Genomic DNA, 21,345 nt, shown 5'->3' on the forward strand with positions numbered 1-21,345 from the left:
GATTCTATGATTGGTTGCAAATTACATGCCCTACGGCGCTGTGGGTTAAACCATAGAGCCTAGGACTTGCCGATCAGAAGGTCAGCGGTTCAAATCCCCATGACGGGGTGAGCTCCCATTGCTCAGTCCCTGCTCCTGCCAACCTAGCAGTTCGAAAGCACTTCAAAGTGCAAGTAGATAAATAGGTACCAGTCCGGCGGGAAGGTAAATGGCATTTCCGTGCGCTGCTCTGGTTCGCCAGAAGCGGCTTAGTCATGCTGGCCACATGACCTGGAAGCTGTACGCCGGCTCCCTCGGCCAATAAAGCGAGATGAGCACCGCAACCCCAGAGTCGGTCATGACTGGACCAAATGGTCAGGGGTCCCTTTACCTTTACTGTTGCAGTATGGACAGACGTAATAGGGACTATCCAAGCACACAATCATCCACATGCACTTGGGAGTTGCTTCTGAGGACTTGCTAAAGCAGGAAGCCTCTGAAGCAGTTTGGAACTGAGAAATATGGCCCAGGAAGAGGAAAAAGGATTCACTGAAACCGCGGAGGCAAGTGAAAACATGCAATCCACAGACAACAGAGAGGAGATACTAAAACATTATAGGACAATTTGATTCCTTTGCTGGAGAAGAATGCATGAAGCGACAAGGGTTGTACATGAGAAATTACTACTACTGTTCCACAAAATCAAACCGTACCTGCACAAAGCCACACACCATAAAGTCGTCAAACAATGGCAAGCTTGGGCGGTCTTCTCGGTAAATGATGATTTTGTACATGCTCACAACCTCATGGAGTGATTGAGATCTATCTGTTACCAGGATATTTATTCTGTTTATTCCTAGTCCAAGAGGGTAATTTGCAACACTGTTGAAAAAAGCACAATAGCAAGAAAATATCAGCGAAAAGTAGAGCAACCTGTGCACTTTATAACTTATCATCGGAGGCCATAAAAGCTTTTAAAGTTTTTTTTTTAAGATTAAAGATGAACTGAAGGTTTATCTGATGACATGCAACTTTGACTTTCTTCCCCCCTGTTCTCATTAACATTCCCAATGCTCTTTTAGCTCTATATGTCTGGATTTGAGATCTCCATGGTTTTCAGTAGAGATGTTTATTTTAGTTCTTAAAACACAGGTGTAGAGCATATTTTGGTTTCTTCCTTTAGCAATCTGCATGATTTCACTACAAAGCATTGTTCATGTTACTGAATGCGCATACATGTACATAATGGAGAGGAAGAGCATGGAAGCAAGCCCCATTCCCCAATCTACGCATGCACAACCAGTTCTGACCCAACTGGACATGGGTACAAGTCTACAGCGTGATGAAAACTGGGCTCATTATTGCATAGCTGGGAACCTTGTTTCTGGAGGGCTCTGGGCTATGTACACAGAGTGTACGTGTTCTGCAACTTGTACATGCATAGGGATTGTAAATTCATTAACATACCCAGGTCAAAGCCTGCTGCAGCAAATCTGCATACACATCAAGTCATAGGTAAAAAAAGGTAAAGGACCCCCAGACAGTTAAGTCCAGTCAAAGGTGACTATGGGGTTGCAGTGCTCATCTCACTTTCAGGCGAAGGGAGCCGGCATTTGTCCACAGACAGATTTCTGGGTCATGTGGCAACATTACTAAACTGCTTCTGGTGCAACAGAACACTGTGACGCATGGAAACGCCATTTACCTTCCCGCCGCAGTGGTACCTATTTATCTGCTTGCACTGGCGTGCTTTCGAACTGCTAGGTTGGCAGGAGCTGGGACAGAGCAATGGAAGCTCACTCCGTCGCGGGGATTCGAACCACCAACCTTCTGATCGGCAAGCGCAAGAGGCTCAGTGGTTTAGACCACAGCGCCACCCACGTCCCTATACATCAAGTCATATGAAGAGCACCACAGCATCAGGGCCAATTTATTGGAGCAAACTGCTTAAAGGGGCACCTTAGAAACTGCTTCACCTGACAAATCTTCCATGTGAAGCAGCATGCTCTTCTCCATGTGAACTACCAAACCAGTTAGCGATAGTCTGGAGAAATCTGCTACAGTAGGCCTTCCTAAGAAGCAAGACTATTGAGAGATAGACAACTAAGGCATAGTTGGAGCAGATCCACTGAAATCAATCTCCTTATGTCCATTAAAGATGATGAGTCTCATCTGAGTACAACTCACTTGGATTTCACCCACATTGTCTTATCACTAGGATGTTTGTGTATGTGTGTTTTAATTCCATGTCTCTTGAATAATGGCCAACTCTCCCAAATACCTTGGTCCGTTCTTCTCATCCAGGTGGACGTCACAGCGACAGTTTGTAGGTTCTGCTCTAATCTTTATTGTCACCACATCAAATGGGACTTCAGAGTAGTATTCCTTGATCTTTGGGTCAAAATTAGGATTTAAATCCAAATGTGGATTGGTGAAGATCTGCTTGATATGAGGTAGGGAATCTTTATCTGTAACAAAAAGGGAAATCAGTTTTTTAAATAAGCAATTGGACATTATCAATGGCTTGACTCCTTATTCTTGGCCAAATTCTATTCCCTTCTGTCAGGCATCTTTTTTTAAAAAAAATTGCATATGAAAGTGGATAAAAATATCAGGTTTTAAATACAGTCATACCTTGGATCCTGAACGCCTTGCGAGTTGAACGTTTTGGCTCCCGAACGCTGCAAACCCGGAAGTGATTGTTCTGGTTTGCGAATGTTCTTTGGAACCTGAATGTCGACGTGGCTTCCGATTGGCTGCAGGAGCTTCCCACAGCCAATCGGAAACCATGCCTTGGTTTCTGAATGTTTTGGAAATCGAACGGACTTCTGAAACTGATTCCATTCGACTTCCAAGCTACCACTGTAATCCAAGCTGTTTCTGATGGGCAGTTCCATGGTTCTTCCCCAAGCACCACATGAAGTAAGATCTTTAAACAATTAATATGGATTAGAGTGGTAAAAGATCTTCCCACAGATTAATTGAAACATTTGTGAGGGTAATGAGAGGGAAAATGTGGCTAATGATAGCAGTCTTGAAAATGAATCAATTTGCAAGGTAGTTACCGTATTGGAAGAAGGAGACTGAAAGTAGATGATGTTCTGTTTCCTTATGGGTCTATAAATCCACCATTAGTATTTCTCAGTGCCTAAATATTTATTTTACCCAAGCAACTAGTGAAAGCAAAAATCATCCTCCAAAAAGGTTACATGAATACAGCATGCAATTTTGTTGAATGAGCGCCACCTATTGCCAAAATCTTAGGTTTGACTTACCATGACTGCAGTGTATTTCTTTAGCCAGATTTAAAAAACGCAAACCTAGAGGATAAACAAACACAATTCAGGATGGTTTGTGATACCTCTACTACATACGTCTGCATCTGAGAAGAAATAAAAATATCATAGGATTGCCATATTTCAAACCATGAAAACCTAGAGGGGTTTTTGCCTGTTTTGGCAAAATCAACATTTTTGAGCTACTTTTATGGAAAATCAGCAAAAACAGCTGCCATACTCCAGATTTTCCCAGATGTTTTCCCGCCTGGACACTGCAGCCAACTGCAGCATTCCAGATATGTCCAGGATGTATTGCAACCCTAAAATATCATGGCAGATAACTCTGCCAGTATCTGCAGAACAACCATGTTGGTTATAAAACAATTCTGATAATCACGGCCAAAAGCCACAGAGAGACCAATATGATAGAAATGGACAATACAGTGGTACCTCAGGTTATAGATGCTTCAGGTTACCGATGCTTCAGGTTACAGACTCTGCTAACCCAGAAATATTACCTTGGGTTAAGAACTTTGCTTCAGGATGAGAACAGAAATCATGCGCCGGTGGTGCGACAGCAGTGGGAGGCCCCATTGGCTAAAGTGGTACCTCAGGTTAAGAACAGTTTCAGGTTAATAACGGACCCCCAGAACGAATTAAGTTCTTAACCAGAGGTACCACTGCACTTTCCCTAAACGTATATCAAGAAGCAACAGCCTTATTCAAAGAGGGAAGAAAAGCACTGTGTAGGGGCCATTTTAGTGGCAGGGGAGATAAAAGGCTGAAGGAGGGACTCATGCAATAACATTGCAAGCACCATCCAAAATGTGTTCACGGCAGCAGCACAGTCACATTTCCCACACTAAATAACCAAGAATGGTCAGGGTGGAATCTGTATTTATGACAACACTCAAGCGACTGCTGTTAAGCCCCGTCTTGTGCCCAATAAGCACAGGACACCTTTGCCTGGTGGTGCTGTGGCCCATAGGTTGCAGCAAAATACTGGGCAAGGTTTTTTGCCCAGTATCTTCTCTGTGTGATGGGCTCATGGGAAAAAGTTGTCCCATGAGCCCTTGCTGCAGCAGGGAGGGGAAAGCCTATACAGTGGTACCTCGGGTTAAGAACTTAATTCGTTCTGGAGGTCCGTTCTTAACCTGAAACTTTTCTTAACCTGAGGTACCACTTTAGCTAATGGGGCCTCCTGCTGCCACCGCGCCGCCACCACCACACAATTTGTGTTCTCATCCTGAAGCAAAGTCCTTAACCTGAGGTACTATTTCTGGGTTAGCGGAGTCTGTAAGCTGAAGCGTATGTAACCTGAAGCATCTGTAACCCGAGGTACCACTGTATAAGACTGCTTTCGTTGGAGCTCACAGCCATTTTGCTTTGAGAGCTTCCCACCTGCCCACCCTCAGGTTAGAGCCTTCACTGAGCAGTTTTGGGTTGCTGGTTGACAGGGCCAGAAATGATTTTTTTTCTCTCTCAAGCTAATTGGCACTTGGTTGGGGTTTTTTCAGTGGGTTTTTCCCTCAGTGAAATTGTGGCTTTCCTTTGTTAGGCAGAACGTTGTTTGAGGGAGGAAATAGCACTGGGCAGGATCAACGTAGTATAGCCCCCCCCCATAAGGGGCCTGAGGGGAGGACTGACCACGGCAAAACCCAAGCGTGGGTTCAGTATCTGCCTGGTTGGAATCTTCACCCTCGTCCCCCAGTGAGACCTTGCTTGCTTGGCTTGCACCACGGCAAGGTTTAACACTGGCCAACTCCCGTCCAAATCCAGTGGATCCATTCCATTAACCTGGGGCTTGTGGAATGATGAACTAACTGATCCTGGGACCCAATGCCATGCCAACCCTTGCCCCGCGTGCTGCTGTCAATAATGACCGCTCCCCACACTAAACGGGGGGGGGGGGCACCCTTTGCGTTGTCATGCGCAGCCCCTTGACCCTATGTGGCTCCATTAGCACAGGCTTGGCTTCGCCTTCCCCCAGGTGGGATACCTGGTGGTCCCCGCCTACCTCAGCCAGTTGCCCAGTCCCACCTGGGGAGGCGTTGCCAAGGTGAACAGGCCAGGTAGGGGGAGGGACTACCTGCCCACACAATAGGGGGAGGGTCTTACTGGGAATCGAGTTGGCTCCAGAGCTTCTCCCACCCTACCTATCCTGAGTTAAGACTTCTTTTGCAGGTTAACCTTTTCTCCACAGGTACGCGGGTGCTGCTACGTCAGGGTCGCTGTTGAAGGGCCGGAAAGGGATTCTCCTTCATTGGCAGGTTTGCTTTTCCCATAGCAAAACGTCACAATTTTGGCAGTATTAGGCCTTGGGAGGAATCCTTTAGTCTATCTTCTCTAAATGGGGGTGAGCGTGTAGCGGTGATCCACACCCCCCTTCTCTTTGTGGCGGCGATACCAGAATTCCCCGTTAAATTGGTTGTTTTGAGGGGAGGCTTTGGCCGTACGCCTAGAAGTCATCATTGCTCTCCCCTGTGATGGAGGCATAATGGGGGCAGGCTCTCTCTGTTTGAATATATGTTCTCCAGGGCCAGCCCATCCCGCCCCACACACACTGGATAACCCTGATGTTCCCCAGATCCCTGGCGGGGACTGGGAGGGATAAATGCCCAATGCCTGAGCCAAGGTCTACCCACATCTGAAACATAATAAAGTTGTGGCCAATTTTAATCCCATAGCACGTTGTCTTGAGTCATTATTCCACATGGGGGGGCCACCCAGGGTTTGGGGACTCTGCCTGTTCACGCAAAGATTTGGCCTGATTTTATCCCGGCACCATTGTACAGTCTGGTTATTTTGCTGTTCTCATGGGTCACATAATGCACCTGCCTGGGCAAATGGAAATCTCCTTGAGGCAATTCTACTTGGCTGCTTCAGTTCAGCTACATGGCCTTCATACTGCTCTGCCCATAAGTGACCCCCCCTGCAAATAGAACGAGAGAGAGAATACAAACTTTATTACCTTCATGTTTTTCTCTAATTGCAGAAGATCTTGTTTTCATGCCACCCTTCTCTGAGTAACCAGTCCTAATGATGAAAAAGCAGAGAGATTTCTAAACTAACAAGTGCAAGGAAAGAAAACATCGGCATACAGCACTAGTGTGAGGTTGTTTCCCCCTCCCCTTGCCCCCCCCCCCCAAAGCACTTTCCTTTCACTAGAATTCTTTTGGTAACTGCTGACATTAATAAAATGGAAGAAGCTAATCTGGAATAGTAAAGGAACCCATAAAGGAAATAGAGCTTGACCTTTGTAGATGGTCTTTGCTTCAATAATCTTTATAGGGAAAGATAATATAATTTAATCTAGCATGGGTCATATATATTTTTCATGGCATTCCATTAATAAGGGTTTAAAAATTCATTCAGTGAAAAGTTTCCATTGCATATGCAAAATGACATTTGCCGGTTTTTGCCAGAGGCTTGACTTTCCCTACAGTGTTGGGACAAAAAAAAGAAAGAAAGGTTATCACCATCATGTTATGCTTGTGAGTTTCTAAAATATTTGAATGCTGGACAGCGTGATCAAATTCTGCTACGCAATTCTGATGACCCTAATCACTGCTACTGATAAATGATTCACAGAAGCGAACAAATGAAGTTCCCTAGGAGGGACTCGCTGCTGTGCAACCCCCACTCAATTCAACAGGACTTGTAGGAGAATTTGTACACACTCAGTTGATGCAAATGGAGGTTGTGAAGTGACTGTATCTGTGCCCATTATTCCCTTTGCACCGGTTCTCCCACAGTGCTCATGCGACTGTTGTTGTTGTTGCCAGGGATGCAGGTGGAGCTGTGGTCTAAGCCACCGAGCCTCTTGGGCTTGCTGATCAGAAGGTTGGCAGTTCATATCCCCGCGACAGGGTGAGCTTTTGTTGCTCCATCCCAGCTCCTGCCAACCTCACAGTTCGAAAGCACGCCAGTGCAAGTAGATAAATAGGTACAGCTGTAGTGGGAAGGTAAACGCCATTTCCATGCACTCTGGTTTCCGTCATGGTGTTCCGTTGTGCCAGAAGCAGTTTAGTCCTGCTGGCCACATGACCCAGAAAGCTGTCTGTGGACAAACGCCGGCTCCCTTGGCCTGAAGCGAGATGAGCTCTGTACACCATAGTCACTTCTGACTGGACTTAACCACCCAGGGGTCATTATTATTATTATTATTATTATTATTATTATTATTATTATATACCACCCTCCATCAATAGATCTCAGGGCAGTTCACAGCATAAAAATACAAGATAAAAACACAAAATAAGAACAAGTGTTGCTTAAAAATTTGCTTTATACTTCTTCTTCTTCTTCTTCTTTTAAACCGCCAATCTGGCTGGGTTTCCCCAACAACTCTGGGCAACTTTTAGCACATATAAACACATGCTTTTAAATTCTCACCTAAGGCTTGACCATTTGGTTTTCATCCAAGGCCCATTTCTGGAATCCTTGTTTTGCCTGTGGAAAAAGAGTAAATAATTCTTAAAAGTCCTTGATTCATAGTGCTAGAAGTATAAGGACTGAACGGGAACATCTTTGCCTTGCCCAGTTGCAAAGAAACATTGGTCTAATATGAATAATAATAATAATAATTTTTATTTATACCCCGCCCTCCCCTGCCAAGGCCGGGCTCAGAGCGGCTTACAAGCAATAATAAAAACAAGTTGAACAATTACAACTTAAAAACAAAATTAAAATACAACATTAAAATATTGAAACATTAAAATATTAAAATGTAGCCTCATCGCAGGAGGAGAAGGAAAAAAAAAAAAAGAAAGAGAGGGAGGGAATCAAACTGGCTCCAAGCCAAAGACCAGGCGGAACAACTCTGTCTTACAGGCCCTGCAGAAAGAAATCAGATCCTGCAGGGCCCTGGTCTCATGAGGCAGAGCGTTCCACCAGGCTGGAGCCAGTGTTGAAAAGACCCTGGCTCTGGTTGAAGCTAATCTAACTTCCTTAGGGCCCAGGACCACTAGGGTGTTGCTACTTATGGACCTTGAGGTTCTCCGTGGGGCATACCAGGAGAAGCGGTCCTGTTGGTACAAGGGTCCTAGGCCATGAAGGGCTTTAAAGGTCAAAAGCAGCACCTTAAATCTGACCCTGTACTCCACCGGGAGCCAGTGCAGCTTGAAAAGCACTGGATGAATATGCTCCCATGGCAGAGACCCCGTGAGGAGCCTCGCTGCAGCATTCTGCACCTGCTAGAGTTTCTGGGACAGCTTCAAGGGCAGCCCCGCGTAGAGCGAATTACAGTAGTCAAGCCTGGAGATGACTGTCGCATGGATCACTGTGGCCAGGTCGGGGCGGGAAAGGTAAGGGACCAACTGCTTGATGCAGCGAAGGTGGAAAAATGTCACCTTGGCTGTTGCTGTAACTTGCGCCTCCATGGAAAGGGAGGCGTCAAGGATTACACCCAAACTCTTAACGGAAGGCAATGGCACTAATTGGGCCCCCGCAAGAGAAGGGAGTTGGTCCCTCATCCCTATGCCTTCCCGACCCAGCCATAGGACCTCTGTCTTCGAAGGATTTAGTTTCAATCGGCTCCCACGAAACCATCCAGCCACAGCTTCCAAGCATCTGGTCAGTGTGTTCGGGGCCGAGTCGGTGTGGCCATCCATCAGCAGATAGAGCTGAGTGTCATCAGCATATTGGTGACAGCCCAGCCCAAAGTTCCGGATAATCTGGGTAAGAGGGCGCGTAAAGATGTTAAAAAGCATCGGGGAGAGAATTGCACCCTGCGGCACTCCGCACACCAAGGAGTGGCGTGACGACATTTCCCTCCCTAGTGCCACCCTCTGTCCCCGACCAGAGATAAAAGAGCACAGCCACTTATGGGCTATGCCCTGTATCCCCACGTCTGCAAGGCGGTGGTCCAGAAGATCATGATTGACCATGTCAAAGGCTGCTGACAAATCTAAAAGGATCACCAGTCCTGACCCGCCTCGATCCATTTGTCTACGGAGATCATCTGTTAGGGCAACCAGAGCCGTCTCGGTCCCAAAACCAGGACGGAAACCGGACTGAAATGGATCTAAAGCCAAAATGTGATTTACAGAACCAAGTCACGTGAATCCTATGGCATTCTTCTTGTCTTACACATACACTATAGATGTTATCAATAATTGCTATCTTATAGCAGTGAGCTGCATTCCAAATGTGGTCATGACCACTCTACTTCCTGATTTCACACACAAACCCATCCCCCACTACAATGCGAATTGTGAAAAAACTGCTCATTCACTCTAACGGGAGATATTATTCACAAATAACCCAGAGATGCATTTTAAATGAAAGGACACATTCTACTCATGTAAAAACACACTGATTCCCGGACGGTCCGCGGGCCAGATTTAGAAGGCGATTGGGCTGGATCCGGCCCCCGGGCCTTAGTTTGCCTACTCCTGCTCTAGGGAATAGATAGGGTGAAGCAGAACAATTGAGGACCTTGTGATCCTTGACAGTCTCACTCCTGTCCCTTTTAAATTTATCCTAGTGTTTTGAAATGTTTTAACTCTTAATGCCAAGAAAGGTATTTGTATTTATAATTGACTAGATGACCCTAGGGGTCCTTTCAAACTGTATGATTTGATGCAATGAAATGTGTCATTGCAGAAGTCCGAAGGGTTGTCATCTTTTCATGGAATCAATCTCTAAACCCAGAAATAGGATCAAATTGCCACCTTACCCCTTTGGAAGGTTGGCACGTGGCACTTTGTTAATGACGTGCAACTGTTCAAGTAAATTTGAAAGGAGCCAATGCACAGCCAGGATCGAGCCAAGTTTTTCCCCCGGATTCACCATACGATAAAGGTCATGCATCAAAAAATGGGTCTTGGGAACAGTGGAGGGGAACAGCTGAAAGGAAAAAAAGTGAATGTGGATCAGATTAGTAAAGACATGCAGTTGATTTATAGTTGTAGAAATATTTATAGACTGCTTAATCATAAAACTCAACAACAACAACATTACTTATACCCCACCCATCTGGCCAGGCCTCCCCAGCCACTCTGGACGGCTTCCAACAGAATATTAAAAACACAATAAAACCATCAAACACTAAAAACTTCCCTAAACAGGGCTGCCTACAGATGTCTTCTAAAAGTCAGATAGTTGTTTATGTGGTGTACATAGTTTAATTACCAATAAACCAGTTAAAGCCACAAAGCTGTTGAAAAATATACGTAAATAATTATCAATAGAACGCAAAATCGGTAAATCTTTTAAAGCAAATATAGCTAACTAACTTATACAACTGTGTAGGTTGAAATAAAAAATCAGCTGGTATAAAAAATGATAGTGAGAGCGCCTGTTTAATATCAATGGGCAGGGAGGTCAAAATGATAGGTGCTGTCACACTAAAATATTTAATCCAACATTATGCGGCCCTTGTGAAATTATAAGTACACACTGATAAGTCTTTGTATCTCTTACTCGTTAATCTGTGTATCTGAAGAAGTGTGCATGCACACGAAAGCTCATACCAAGAACTAACTTAGTTGGTCTTTAAGGTGCTACTGGAAGGAAAAAAATTTTTTTTTCGTTAAAAAAAATAAGACATATTTCCCCCTATTTTCTTTCTTCCTGCTCTGGTGAATAAAAATCGTATCAAAGGTATGTGGGGAAATGTTCGCATTGACAAAAAAGACTTGCTATAAAACAAACCCACAAATGTTGGCTTACCACTTCGTATTGTCCTAGATTCTGCAGCTCTTTTACAAAATTGATCAGTGGGTTTAGTTCTTCTAAAGTTAGACAATGGTCAGATTCCTTTGGGAGATGCTCTTGCTGTGAAAGGAAAGCAAAAGATCATAGGCAGTAGGGGAAGCCTCAGGTCCTAAGGCAAATTAGTGTTCTGAGGCAGACAGCTCTCTGCTACTGGCACCCTGACTCCTTGACCAATAAAAAGCTTTATCACTTGAATCTGTTGGTTTTATAAACTTGTCCTTTGCTGGCAAACAGCTGGAAGATGGACACATGCCTAATGACCACAACATCCAGAAGAAATCCACCTTGCATTGCCTCACTGGACAGCTCCATAATAATACTTTTAAGGACCAACACATATTTCAAACACACAACTTTCCCCCTAAAGAATGCTGTGAGTTACCCCCTCACAGAGCAACAATTCCTAGCATTCTTAACAAACTATAGCTCCCATATTTCTTTGCTGGCAGTCATGTGCTGTAAATGTGTAAGGTAAGAAGGTCAAGGAACGCTGGACAGTTAAGTCAAATCAAAACTGACTACAGGGTTGCGGCGCTGAAATATACTCAGAGTCGACTAGGGATTTCATGCTCTTTATTTCAGCTCATAGGAACAGTGATTGATTTCCCCCCAAGCCTCAGGCTTTATATACATTATTTACAAAATGAGTACCGTCTGATTGGTTGATTATGTTTCCCTCCTGGCGCCTGATTGGCTGCTGCTGCATCCTAGTATCCTGCTGGCCTAATAGGCTGATTAACTTCCTCCTGGGGTCTAATTGGGCTGCTCCTGAAGGCCAATCAGGTTGTTGCATTTTAGGATCCTACTTGCCTATTGTTCTAGGATCCAAGCTTAGTACATAACAGGCGCTCATCTCGCTTTCAGGCCGATGAAGCCGGCATTTGTCCACAGACAGCTTTCCAGGTCATGTGGCCAGCATGACTAAACTACTTCTGGCACAACAGAACACTGTGATGGAAGCCAGAGTGCACGGAAATGCTGTTTACCTTCCCACCACAGTGGTACCTATTTATCTACTTGCACTGGCATGCTTTTGAACTGCTAGGTTGGCAGGAGCTGGGACAGAGCAACAGGAGCTCACTCCATCATGGGGATTCGAACCATTGACCTTCTGATCGGCAAGCCCAAGAGGGTCAGTGGTTTACGCTACAGCGCCACCTGCATCCCCATTGTAAGTAAATGTGTACTGGTGTGCTTTAAGTGTATGGTTTGGTTCTGCCAGCTGAAATTAAGTAAGTGAGTTTAGGATTGGGATATTGGAGGCACAGCTTCAAATACATCCTAGAATCATAGAGTTGGAAGGGACCACGATGGTCATCTAGTCCAACCCCTGCAATGCAGGAATCTTTTTCCCCAACATGGAGCTTGAATCCAGATTAAGAGTCTCATGCTCTGCAGACTGAGCCATCTGAGATATATAGGATAGGCTGAAATGGTCCATAGTTTGGAGGATTGTCAGCCTATACTTTCCTAACTTCTCCTGCCTGTTGAAAAAAAATGCAAACCATGTTCAGGATTGTGCTTAAAATAAACAGAATACTAGAAACAGGGTGAGCATACTATCTGAACTTATGAGATTCTACATCATGCCAGCAGCATGTTTCTGGAACCTCATATCTCTGCCTCATAGCACAAGACATGACCCACCTCTGAGTCAAAATAGAGTAACATTAACATTAACCATGGTTAACACTGGTGCCAAGTTAAACCTGGTCGAGAGTAGCAGAGGATTTTTTGAGAAAGAAGTTGCTGGGTTGGCAGGAGTATAGCCTTACTCTTATGCTGGACAAACACAGAAAAGCACAGATATTTTACAGGGTGATCAGATTGTTTGGTTTTTTAAAAAAGCGACTAATTAAGTGTAATAATATTAGATAAACAGATCTACCAATACCTTAATCCCTGTTGATCGGTAAACGTTCTGCAAAGCCTCAAAGAAAGTAGAGGAAGATGACTGATTTGATAAGAGGATTCTGAAAGTATCTCCAAGAAGGGTTTCTTTAACAGTTTGGTCGTGAATATCCGACTCTCCGTCAGCTTGAAAATCAAAGTGTTCATGTACCTAGGAAGGTTATTAACTTAAGGTTATTAACTCATTCGGAGATGAATATTTATCAAGTGCACTACTCTCGGTACCTACAGTTTGACCATAAATATAGAATCCATCTGGGCTTGTTTATCAGAACAGAAAAGGTGTTTCATGTTACTGTTTCTGGGTTTACTTTTATGTTCACCGTTCCAGTGAACATAAAGCACAGTGGTTTCTGCAGTATAAGGAAACTTCACTGGGAATTCCTATAGGATTTCCTCTCACTTAGCCACAGGCAGCTGCTCATGTGGGGAGATGCTGCCGACACTTGCTTACCTCAAGAATAACTGGATCCATAGAGCTGCTGAGCCCAACGTCAAAGGTTAGCATCTGAAAGCAGGAACTGCACCTGAAGTAAGATGACAGAAATGAAGAGTTGGTTCTGTCTTCAAAGGAGGCAATGACCTAAGATACAGATTTCAAAATGCACTACGTCTCTCTCAGAAAGCCCCCTTCCCCCATTTGAATGACTGGCCTGTGAGTAATACTGTTACGAGGGTTTGTTTGTTTTTTTTTGTAGAGGGGGTGGAGATAGATTGTATGCATGAAACCAGGATTCAAATCCTGGACTAGCCAGGCTAGCTTCCTGGAGAGATAATGGCCCTCTAAACTATGGGCCATTAAGGAAACAAAGGAAGTGACTCTGTGCCAGACAGAAAATGGGTGGGGGCCCCTCCTTCAATTCGCTGGGAGTTAGAAAGACAAAGGCCAGAATTGAGAGTCGAATTATGTGAACTAGAAACTGGAAGCTGGCAGCAAGGCATCAGGCTGAGAAGGCAAAGAGTGAGAGCCATGTCTGATTTCTGCCAGAATCGAAGGCAGGGGCAATAGGAGAAGCAAGACCCTCTTGGGGTATTGAGGTTGTGAGCCCCTCCACTGTAGGCTCAAGTTGTATATATGTGTAAATAAACCATATATTATAAAGACACCACAATCTCCGCTGACCCTCATTCAGAGGAAACTGAGCCCGGAAACCCTGAAATCTTGCACCGCTCAGAGATTGGGGTTGCCTGCAACAATACTTTAACCAGGAAGGAACAAAACACCTTGGAAAGTGTTCAGTGGCTTCAGATAGCAGATTCCAAGAAGATGTCTTTTAAAAAAAGAAGTCTTTCTCCTTACCAACAGATACTTCTTTCTGTATCTATCGCTGTTTTAGACTCTGAGCGTTCAAATAAACCCATCAAGGCAAAGCTACATGGCTCCATTATGTCCCAGACTTTGGAAGCCAGGTCCAAGGCACCCTCATATTCCAAAGAGCATCTCTAAGAAAATTCAGCTTATTTCAATTTGTGCGCTTCAATCTCCTTACTGGCTGGAGGTCTTTGGTCCGGAAGAAGGGGCTTCACTAAAAACCTCAGTTATCAATAAGAGTTTGGTTATTGCTTCTTTCATGTCCTCTAGCGCCTGCTGTGGAGAACTGCCTTTCAAGACGGTTTCGAAAAAGGCTTGCAGCTGCAAATGAAAAGGAAAAAAAAACGCAGGAGTTTTCAAAACCCTGAATTATGTTGCATTTCTTCATCTTCATGAAATTCGTGAAGCCACAGCCCAGCAAGAGATGGGATCCAAGATTATATCTGTAATATGCAGTCTGGCTGAAATAAGGACCCTAACATACTATCAGCATCTACCGGATGCTGAAGGAACTGGCTGTACCACTATCCGGTCAAAGTCTAAAAGGGTGGAAATGATAGACAGAGAAAAACATGGGTGGGAACTTAAAAAAGAGAAAGAGATTGTATTCTGCACATCTCTAGCTGATTTCAAAATCTGAGCACTCTTACCCGTGCATTTATAAAGCCAACTTTCATTTCAGTGCACGGTGGATAAGATGCAAAGAGCTTCTTACACAAGTGGGAAAATAAAACAAACCAACAAACCAAGTGTTTTTCCAAACTCTTTGGTAATAAAACTGAAATGAAGATGAAAGCACAGGCTTACCTTGACTGAAAAGTGCTTCTTCTTGGGCGGATACCAGACGACAGCAGTCGAATGAATGAATGCCCGCAGAGGTGTTAAAGATGTCACCAGCACGTACACTTTAATGATGACTGAAATGTCTTGAATTTTAAAGGTGTCTTTAGCGGGTGATGGATGCCTGGAAAATGACAGCACAGTGTTAGGCAAGGGCTGCTTCCTTTCTATAAAAAGTTCTTCCCTTCCTGTTTAACTGGCACAAAAATGCCTCCCATTATGTTCCTCAGTGCTGGTCCAAACATTTTCCTGCTGAAATAGAGTCAGAATGGTACCCCACTTTCTGAGGACCCGTAGTTTTGAAAATATCTCACTGCACAATTCAGACACCAACCTTCGCCCTCCATTTCACATAGCAGCAATATACCCCCAAAGCCTTGCAGAACCAGCCTGCTCCAATTTGGACACCCCGGCCACATTTTGACGCTATGCTAAACACCAGTTTAGCCATATGGTCGATATTTGTTTGCTTAATGCAAGCCATAGTTAACATTAGCCACAGTTTTGTCTGTTCAGATGACATGACAAGTTGTGATTGAACAAAAGCAGAAACAAAAGCCTCAGGTGTTTTCCTTGCAGCCGCAACAATGGGGGAGAGAAAATTGGTTGCATGTGAGCAGGGTCGCCAACTATAGGGGGCACTGGGTGCCCGAGCACCCTACACTGTGGGGCCCACGACGCAACTTCTGGTGCCTCACGGAGCACCGGAAGTCACCTCCGAGGCTTCACGAGACCACAGAGATGCTTTCTAAGGTCTCGGTACCTGACTTTCAGTGGGACTGGAAGTCGGGTTCTGAGGCCGGGGTGTGTGTGCGTGTAACATCATGACATCACACACCCTGGGCACCCATAACCTGCTGCATGTGAGCATGGAACGAGGATAGGCTCATTCACATAATACTTCACTATAGTTCAGTATAACACAGGTCCTGAAAGACCTACATTGGCTCCCAGTATGTTTCCCAGCACAATTCAAAGTGTTAGTGCTGACCTCTAAAGCCCTAAACGGCCTTGGCCCAGTATACCTGAAGGAGCGTCTCCACCCCCATCATTCAGCTCCAAGGGTCTTCTGGTGGTTCTCTCCCTGCAAGAAGTGAGGTTACAGGGAACCAGGCAGAGGGCCTTCTTGGTAGTGGCGCCTGCCCTGTGAAACGCCCTCCCATCAGATGTCAAGGAGATAAACAACTATCTGACATCTGAAGGCAGCCTTGTTTAGGGAACGGTTCCTTGCAAATACCCCTTCCAGTTCCAAAACTGGCACCGTAAAGGAATCCAAATACATCATGGGAAAATTCTAACATCTAGTTCAACCCATGCGGACGCAGTTATTAAGAACAGAAAACTAGTCTCTTACTGCTGAGCATTCTCGATCGGCCGATGCAACATTTGTGTAAAACTTGTCCTTCTGTTATCATCTTGGGACTTCATGGTATGAAGAGGTACAATGTTTGATTCGGGGCAGGCAGAAAGGGCAACTGGAAGATGCACATCTGAAACAACATCAAGTTGGAGAAGGAACGAAAATGAGAAGATCGTTAAAGTAGCTAGCGCCTCTCTTTTCAGGAACTGCAATGTTTTGTTATTATTTTCCGCTTTAACGTTTCTCCGTGTACACAGAGTGCTTTATTATTCCACCTTCTTACATTTTATTTATTATGCTCATGCCATGTTCTTCTTACAGGAGACGCAGAGTGGCTTATATAAGATTTCCAGTGGTGGAAGATTTCCAGACACTTTGTCAGGTCCTTACAGGCTTAACTGAATTCAAAGTGGGAAGGTGTTGGTCTTCCAAGACCATCTATGGTGGCTGATGCACAGTGAAACTGATGGGGAAGAAGACAAGGAGGCCAACATGAAGTGGAGCCAGAGTCAACGACATGCAGAGCCCACTAATTCTAGCTTTGTCCCCATCTCCCTCCATCCTGAGTTCTGCAAGGGCAACACCGAGACGAAGGAAGACAAAGCTGATAAGCATTGCAACTCCTTGGACTGGATATAAGAAAGGTGGCAGGCAGGTGGGGGCTGGATGAAGGCAGAGGTGGCTGTGGCAGTAACTGCTGGGATAGCTTAGTCGGTAGAGCACTAGACTCTTAATCTTAGGGTTGCGGGTTCAAGCCCCACCTTGGGCAAAAGATTCCTGCATCGCAGGGTATTGGAGTCTTCAATTCTATGATTCTACAATCACTCTTATAATTAACGGTTAACTGCAATGGGGACTCTGAGATCTAATTTGCACATTTTATTTGAGAATTACTTTTTATTCTGTGTAATAAGAAATTTCGGTGGATATGATATATAATGCATTGGGGGGGAAATGTTTAAAATAACTTTTTCTAAAAACCCCAAAGCCTTTCTTTTAGGGATTTTAGGTGCTGAAATCCCAATGGAGCAGAAAAGACTATATTTATGTATGATCACAGCTGTGCAGATGTTACGGGCCCAGGGATGGGAAGAAGATCAAGTCCCGATCAGAGAAGAATGGCAGATCAAGTTGCTGGATTATGCCGAAATGGCAAAAATGACCAGAAGAAGAAGAAATCAGGAAGACCAAAATTTTAATAAGTAATGAGGAAAATTTATAATTTATCCTGAAAAACATTGTGAACAGCTGAAATCGTTAGTAGGATTGGAATAACACTTCTAGTTTAATGGTGAATTTTGGACATAATGGAGATGTAAAAGGTTTGGATTGTCATAAAAGATGTAGGAGGAAATGATTAAAAGTAAGACCCACAAAGGGGAGGAGGGAAGTCAAGGAGATTCTTTGGAATCTTGTTTTTATGTTGTATGTTGGATATGTGATTGTAAAGCTTTAATCTGAAAAACCAAATAAATAAATTCTTTTTAAAAAAGAGAGTAGGCTGAGAAAAAGACCTAACAAAGAAAAGAAAAAAAGAAAAAGTAAGAAATTTCAGTGGATCTGATCATGGTTTTACTGCATATGTAGTGACTGCTGTTTTCCCCACCACCCTACTTCGGATGATGCCATGGGCTTTGGCTAGCACAACAAAAGTTTAGCTGACTTACTGGGTTATAGATCCCACTGACTTTAATGGGATCTATTCTGAAATAAGCACGCAGAGGATTGCACCCATTCAGAAAAAAAACGAGGGAAAGTTTGGCATACCCAAATTCCTTGAAATGGTTAAACCCACAATTACGTTCTTGAGGCTGTGATCCGATATGCACACTTTCCTGAGAGTAAGCTCCACCAAACACCTTGGGACTTCTAAAGTAAACATGCATAAGATAGGGCTGAAAGAGTCATATATTTCCATGATGGGGCTTATGATATGCTTTACCCATTGCACAAAATGGTGGGATAGGAAGTGAACATATCTGGTGCTTTATATAAGTAATCGAATCAATGGAATGCTGCCAATCAGTTGAATTAAATGCTTCTGGTATAGCACCAATAAATTGTGTCACAGAAGTTACCTACTGTGATGGAACTGCAAACGTATTGTAATGAGATCTGCCAGTAGAGGGCGTGCTCTCCCTTTCCCTTCCCCACTCTTTTGTGACAATGCCTTTTTTGTTCATATGTGGTGTGGCTTTTTATTAACTGCAGCAAAGTCCATTTTTAGACATTTCTTAATGCTTAAGAGAGAAGTCAAGCTGTTCTTATTATTCCCAGATCTCATTACTTAGCATGAGACCACACAGTGCTAAGCTTATTAAGTGATTAATATAACTTCTACTTAAACAGATGCGCTTTATTTCAATATGCCAATCTAAGAACATAATTGAGGCTGCAGGATGTCTAATTATTGCACAGGAATAAGGAATTGGTGACAAAATATTATTCAAAAGAATACACATTCCAAAGTACCTTGGCAGATGCATACAAGGCCACAACGATCTGATTACAGTTATGATTATTACAGTGGTACCTCAGGTTAAGTACTTAATTCGTTCCGTACTTAACCTGAAACTGTTCTTAACCTGATGCACCACTTTAGCTAATGGGGCCTCCTGCTGCTGCCGCACCGCCGGAGCACGATTTCTGTTCTCATCCTGAAGCAAAATTCTTAACCTGAAGCACTATTTCTGGGTTAGCGGAGTCTGTAACCTGAAGCGTATGTAACCTGAAGCGTATGTAACCCAAGGTACCACTGTAGTGCCATACTATACCATGAACAACAGGACTTATTTCAGAACAGAAGCAATGACGTAATTACTCAAGAGCACCTGGGTAAGTGATGGTCTTTGCTTTGGGAAGTGAATTATGGGAATATTGAGGTTTCCAAGTTTGGCATAGAGAAAGCCAGAGTGCTAAGAAAGTACTCAGTCAGAGGCTGGATACATCTTTTCTTTCTTTTGATGTGGCTCCTACTTCATTCTAAATGGCAGCACCTCTTAGCAAGATTGTTTGCATTTCGAATTTAAAGCGAAAGATTGAACTTCAGCTGGCTGCATACAGCTGGCTGCAGATCTTTTGTTACAGCTTAACAAAACTGGTGCAGTCAGAAGTAAGCAGCAAGAGGTTACTCCAAGGAAATGATACATAGGCTTGTGAGTTGAGGCCCCGCTCCCCACTTTGTGATGAAATAAGACATTCTAGCCCAATGGTTGCCATTAATTTGATTCTGAATTGATTTTAGAATGAAATGATTTTAGGATGCTGTGATGCTTTTATTGTTAGCTGCTCTGAGCCCGGCTTCGGCTGGGGAGGGTGGGATATAAATAAAATTATTATTATTATTATTATTATTATTATTATTATTATTATTATTAGGACACAAGTATTTTAGGTTAGGGATGTGGGTGGCGCTGTGGGTTAAACCACAGAGCCTAGGACTTGCCGATCAGAAGGTCGGCGGTTCAAATCGCCTCGATGGGGTGAGCTCCCATTGCTCGGACCCTGCTCCTGCCAACCTAGCAGTTCGAAAGCACGTCAAAAGTGCAAGTAGATAAATAGGTACCGCTGCGGCGGGAAGGTAAACGGCGTTTCCGTGTGCTGCTCTGGTTCGCCAGAAGCGGCTTAGTCATGCTGGCCACATGACCCGGAAGCTGTCTGCGGACAAACGCCGGCTCCCTCGGCCTATAGAGTGAGATGAGCGCACAACCCCAGAGTCGGTCACGACTGGACCTAATGGTCAGGGGTACCTTTACCTTTACCTATTTTAGGTTAATGGGCTAAAAAAGGCCACAACTTTATTGGTTACAGAATGTGAGTGGTATTGGTATTGGCTTAGGCATTGGAACCGAACAGACTATACTTGACTCCTGTCTTCTCAGCAGGGAGTCACACAAGGGTTAACAAACTGTAGGGAGAGCTTGGTGGTGCAAATCAACTGGAAGCTTTCCCCTAGAGTCACCGGAGGGTCATGCCAAGGCCCTAGCCACCACCTGGGCATCGGACAGGAACCACGACTGCCGGATTCCTTTAACAGAATACCCTTCAAGGGGAGGGGTAAGTGATGGCCACAAGCTCCCCTCAGACACACAACGCGTTTTCCAATGCCTAACTACCAAACCTTACAAAGTTGTGATGATTTGCTACGAGGTAGGTGAAAAATCAAGTGGCTGGTGCAAATCCGCCAAGTGGAAAAAATTCCTACCAGGCCCCTTGAACAGGCGACCAACCGAGGTCCATAGCAAGGTCAGGTGCTGAAGCAAAACCTAGAGGGAGGGCAGGCAGGTGATCTGAGGAAGCAAGAACAGAACAAGGAAGAGCTGTTGCGGTGAGAGCCAGTGTGGTGTAGTGGTTCAGAGCGGTGGACTCGTAACCTGGTGAACCGGGTTCGCGTCTCCGCTCCTCCACATGCAGCTGCTGGGTGACCTTGGGCCAGTCACACTTCTCTGAGGTCTCTCAGCCCCACTCACCTCACAGAGTGTCTGTTGTGGGGGAGGAAGGGAAAGGAGAATGTTAGCTGCTTTGAGGTTCCTTAGGGTAGTGATAAAGCGGGATATCAAATCCAAACTCTCTTCTTCTTCTTCTTCTTCTTCTTCTTCTTCTTCTTCTTCTTCTTCTTCTTCTTCGTGGACCCGCAGCCATTTAAATGTGGCTAAACCACACCCCTCACCCAGCCGAATTGGCTGGCTGGGGGGCCCAGGATTCCTGTGACGCAGGGGGCCTGGCCATGCCTCCCTGCAAGCGCGAGAAGCAATTCCTGCTCACAACCCCTCCCCTCTGGGAAGAGGAGAGGCTTTATGCAACAAACTACTGCTCTTTGGTACATGTGTAATAATCAACCAATACTTGCAATTTTGGATTCTTCTTTGGTCATGGCTATGAATGTCATCATGATGGCCAATGTCTCATTTGTCTCCCATAGGAAAGGTTTTTGTTTTTGTTTTGTC

At 44.5% G+C, this 21,345-nt stretch overlaps 1 protein-coding gene and 1 long non-coding RNA gene across 2 annotated transcripts in view; one reads left to right on the forward strand and one right to left on the reverse strand.

The window, feature by feature from the left end:
• CPED1 (cadherin like and PC-esterase domain containing 1) overlaps positions 1-21,345 on the reverse strand; it is a gene marked incomplete at its 5' end in the record, with an annotated part of 120,704 nt that overhangs the window by 49,203 nt on the left and 50,156 nt on the right. Inside the window, 12 exons of the mRNA XM_083574429.1 lie at positions 693-861; positions 2,261-2,447; positions 3,255-3,299; positions 6,229-6,293; positions 7,653-7,709; positions 9,937-10,106; positions 10,932-11,036; positions 12,871-13,038; positions 13,342-13,414; positions 14,378-14,520; positions 15,007-15,163; positions 16,394-16,529. Coding sequence (XP_083430555.1) covers positions 693-861; positions 2,261-2,447; positions 3,255-3,299; positions 6,229-6,293; positions 7,653-7,709; positions 9,937-10,106; positions 10,932-11,036; positions 12,871-13,038; positions 13,342-13,414; positions 14,378-14,520; positions 15,007-15,163; positions 16,394-16,529 — 1,475 coding nt within the window. The remainder of the gene's footprint in view (positions 1-692; positions 862-2,260; positions 2,448-3,254; positions 3,300-6,228; positions 6,294-7,652; positions 7,710-9,936; positions 10,107-10,931; positions 11,037-12,870; positions 13,039-13,341; positions 13,415-14,377; positions 14,521-15,006; positions 15,164-16,393; positions 16,530-21,345) is intronic.
• Positions 11,697-21,345, forward strand: part of LOC310744038 — an 83,513-nt gene continuing 73,864 nt past the window's right edge. The window contains exon 1 of the long non-coding RNA XR_014539370.1: positions 11,697-12,115. This is a non-coding gene — a long non-coding RNA (uncharacterized lncRNA). The remainder of the gene's footprint in view (positions 12,116-21,345) is intronic.

This window comes from Podarcis filfolensis (genome assembly GCF_964270895.1).
Source record: "Podarcis filfolensis genome assembly, chromosome: 10".
Classification (NCBI taxonomy): Eukaryota; Metazoa; Chordata; class Lepidosauria; order Squamata; family Lacertidae; genus Podarcis; species Podarcis filfolensis.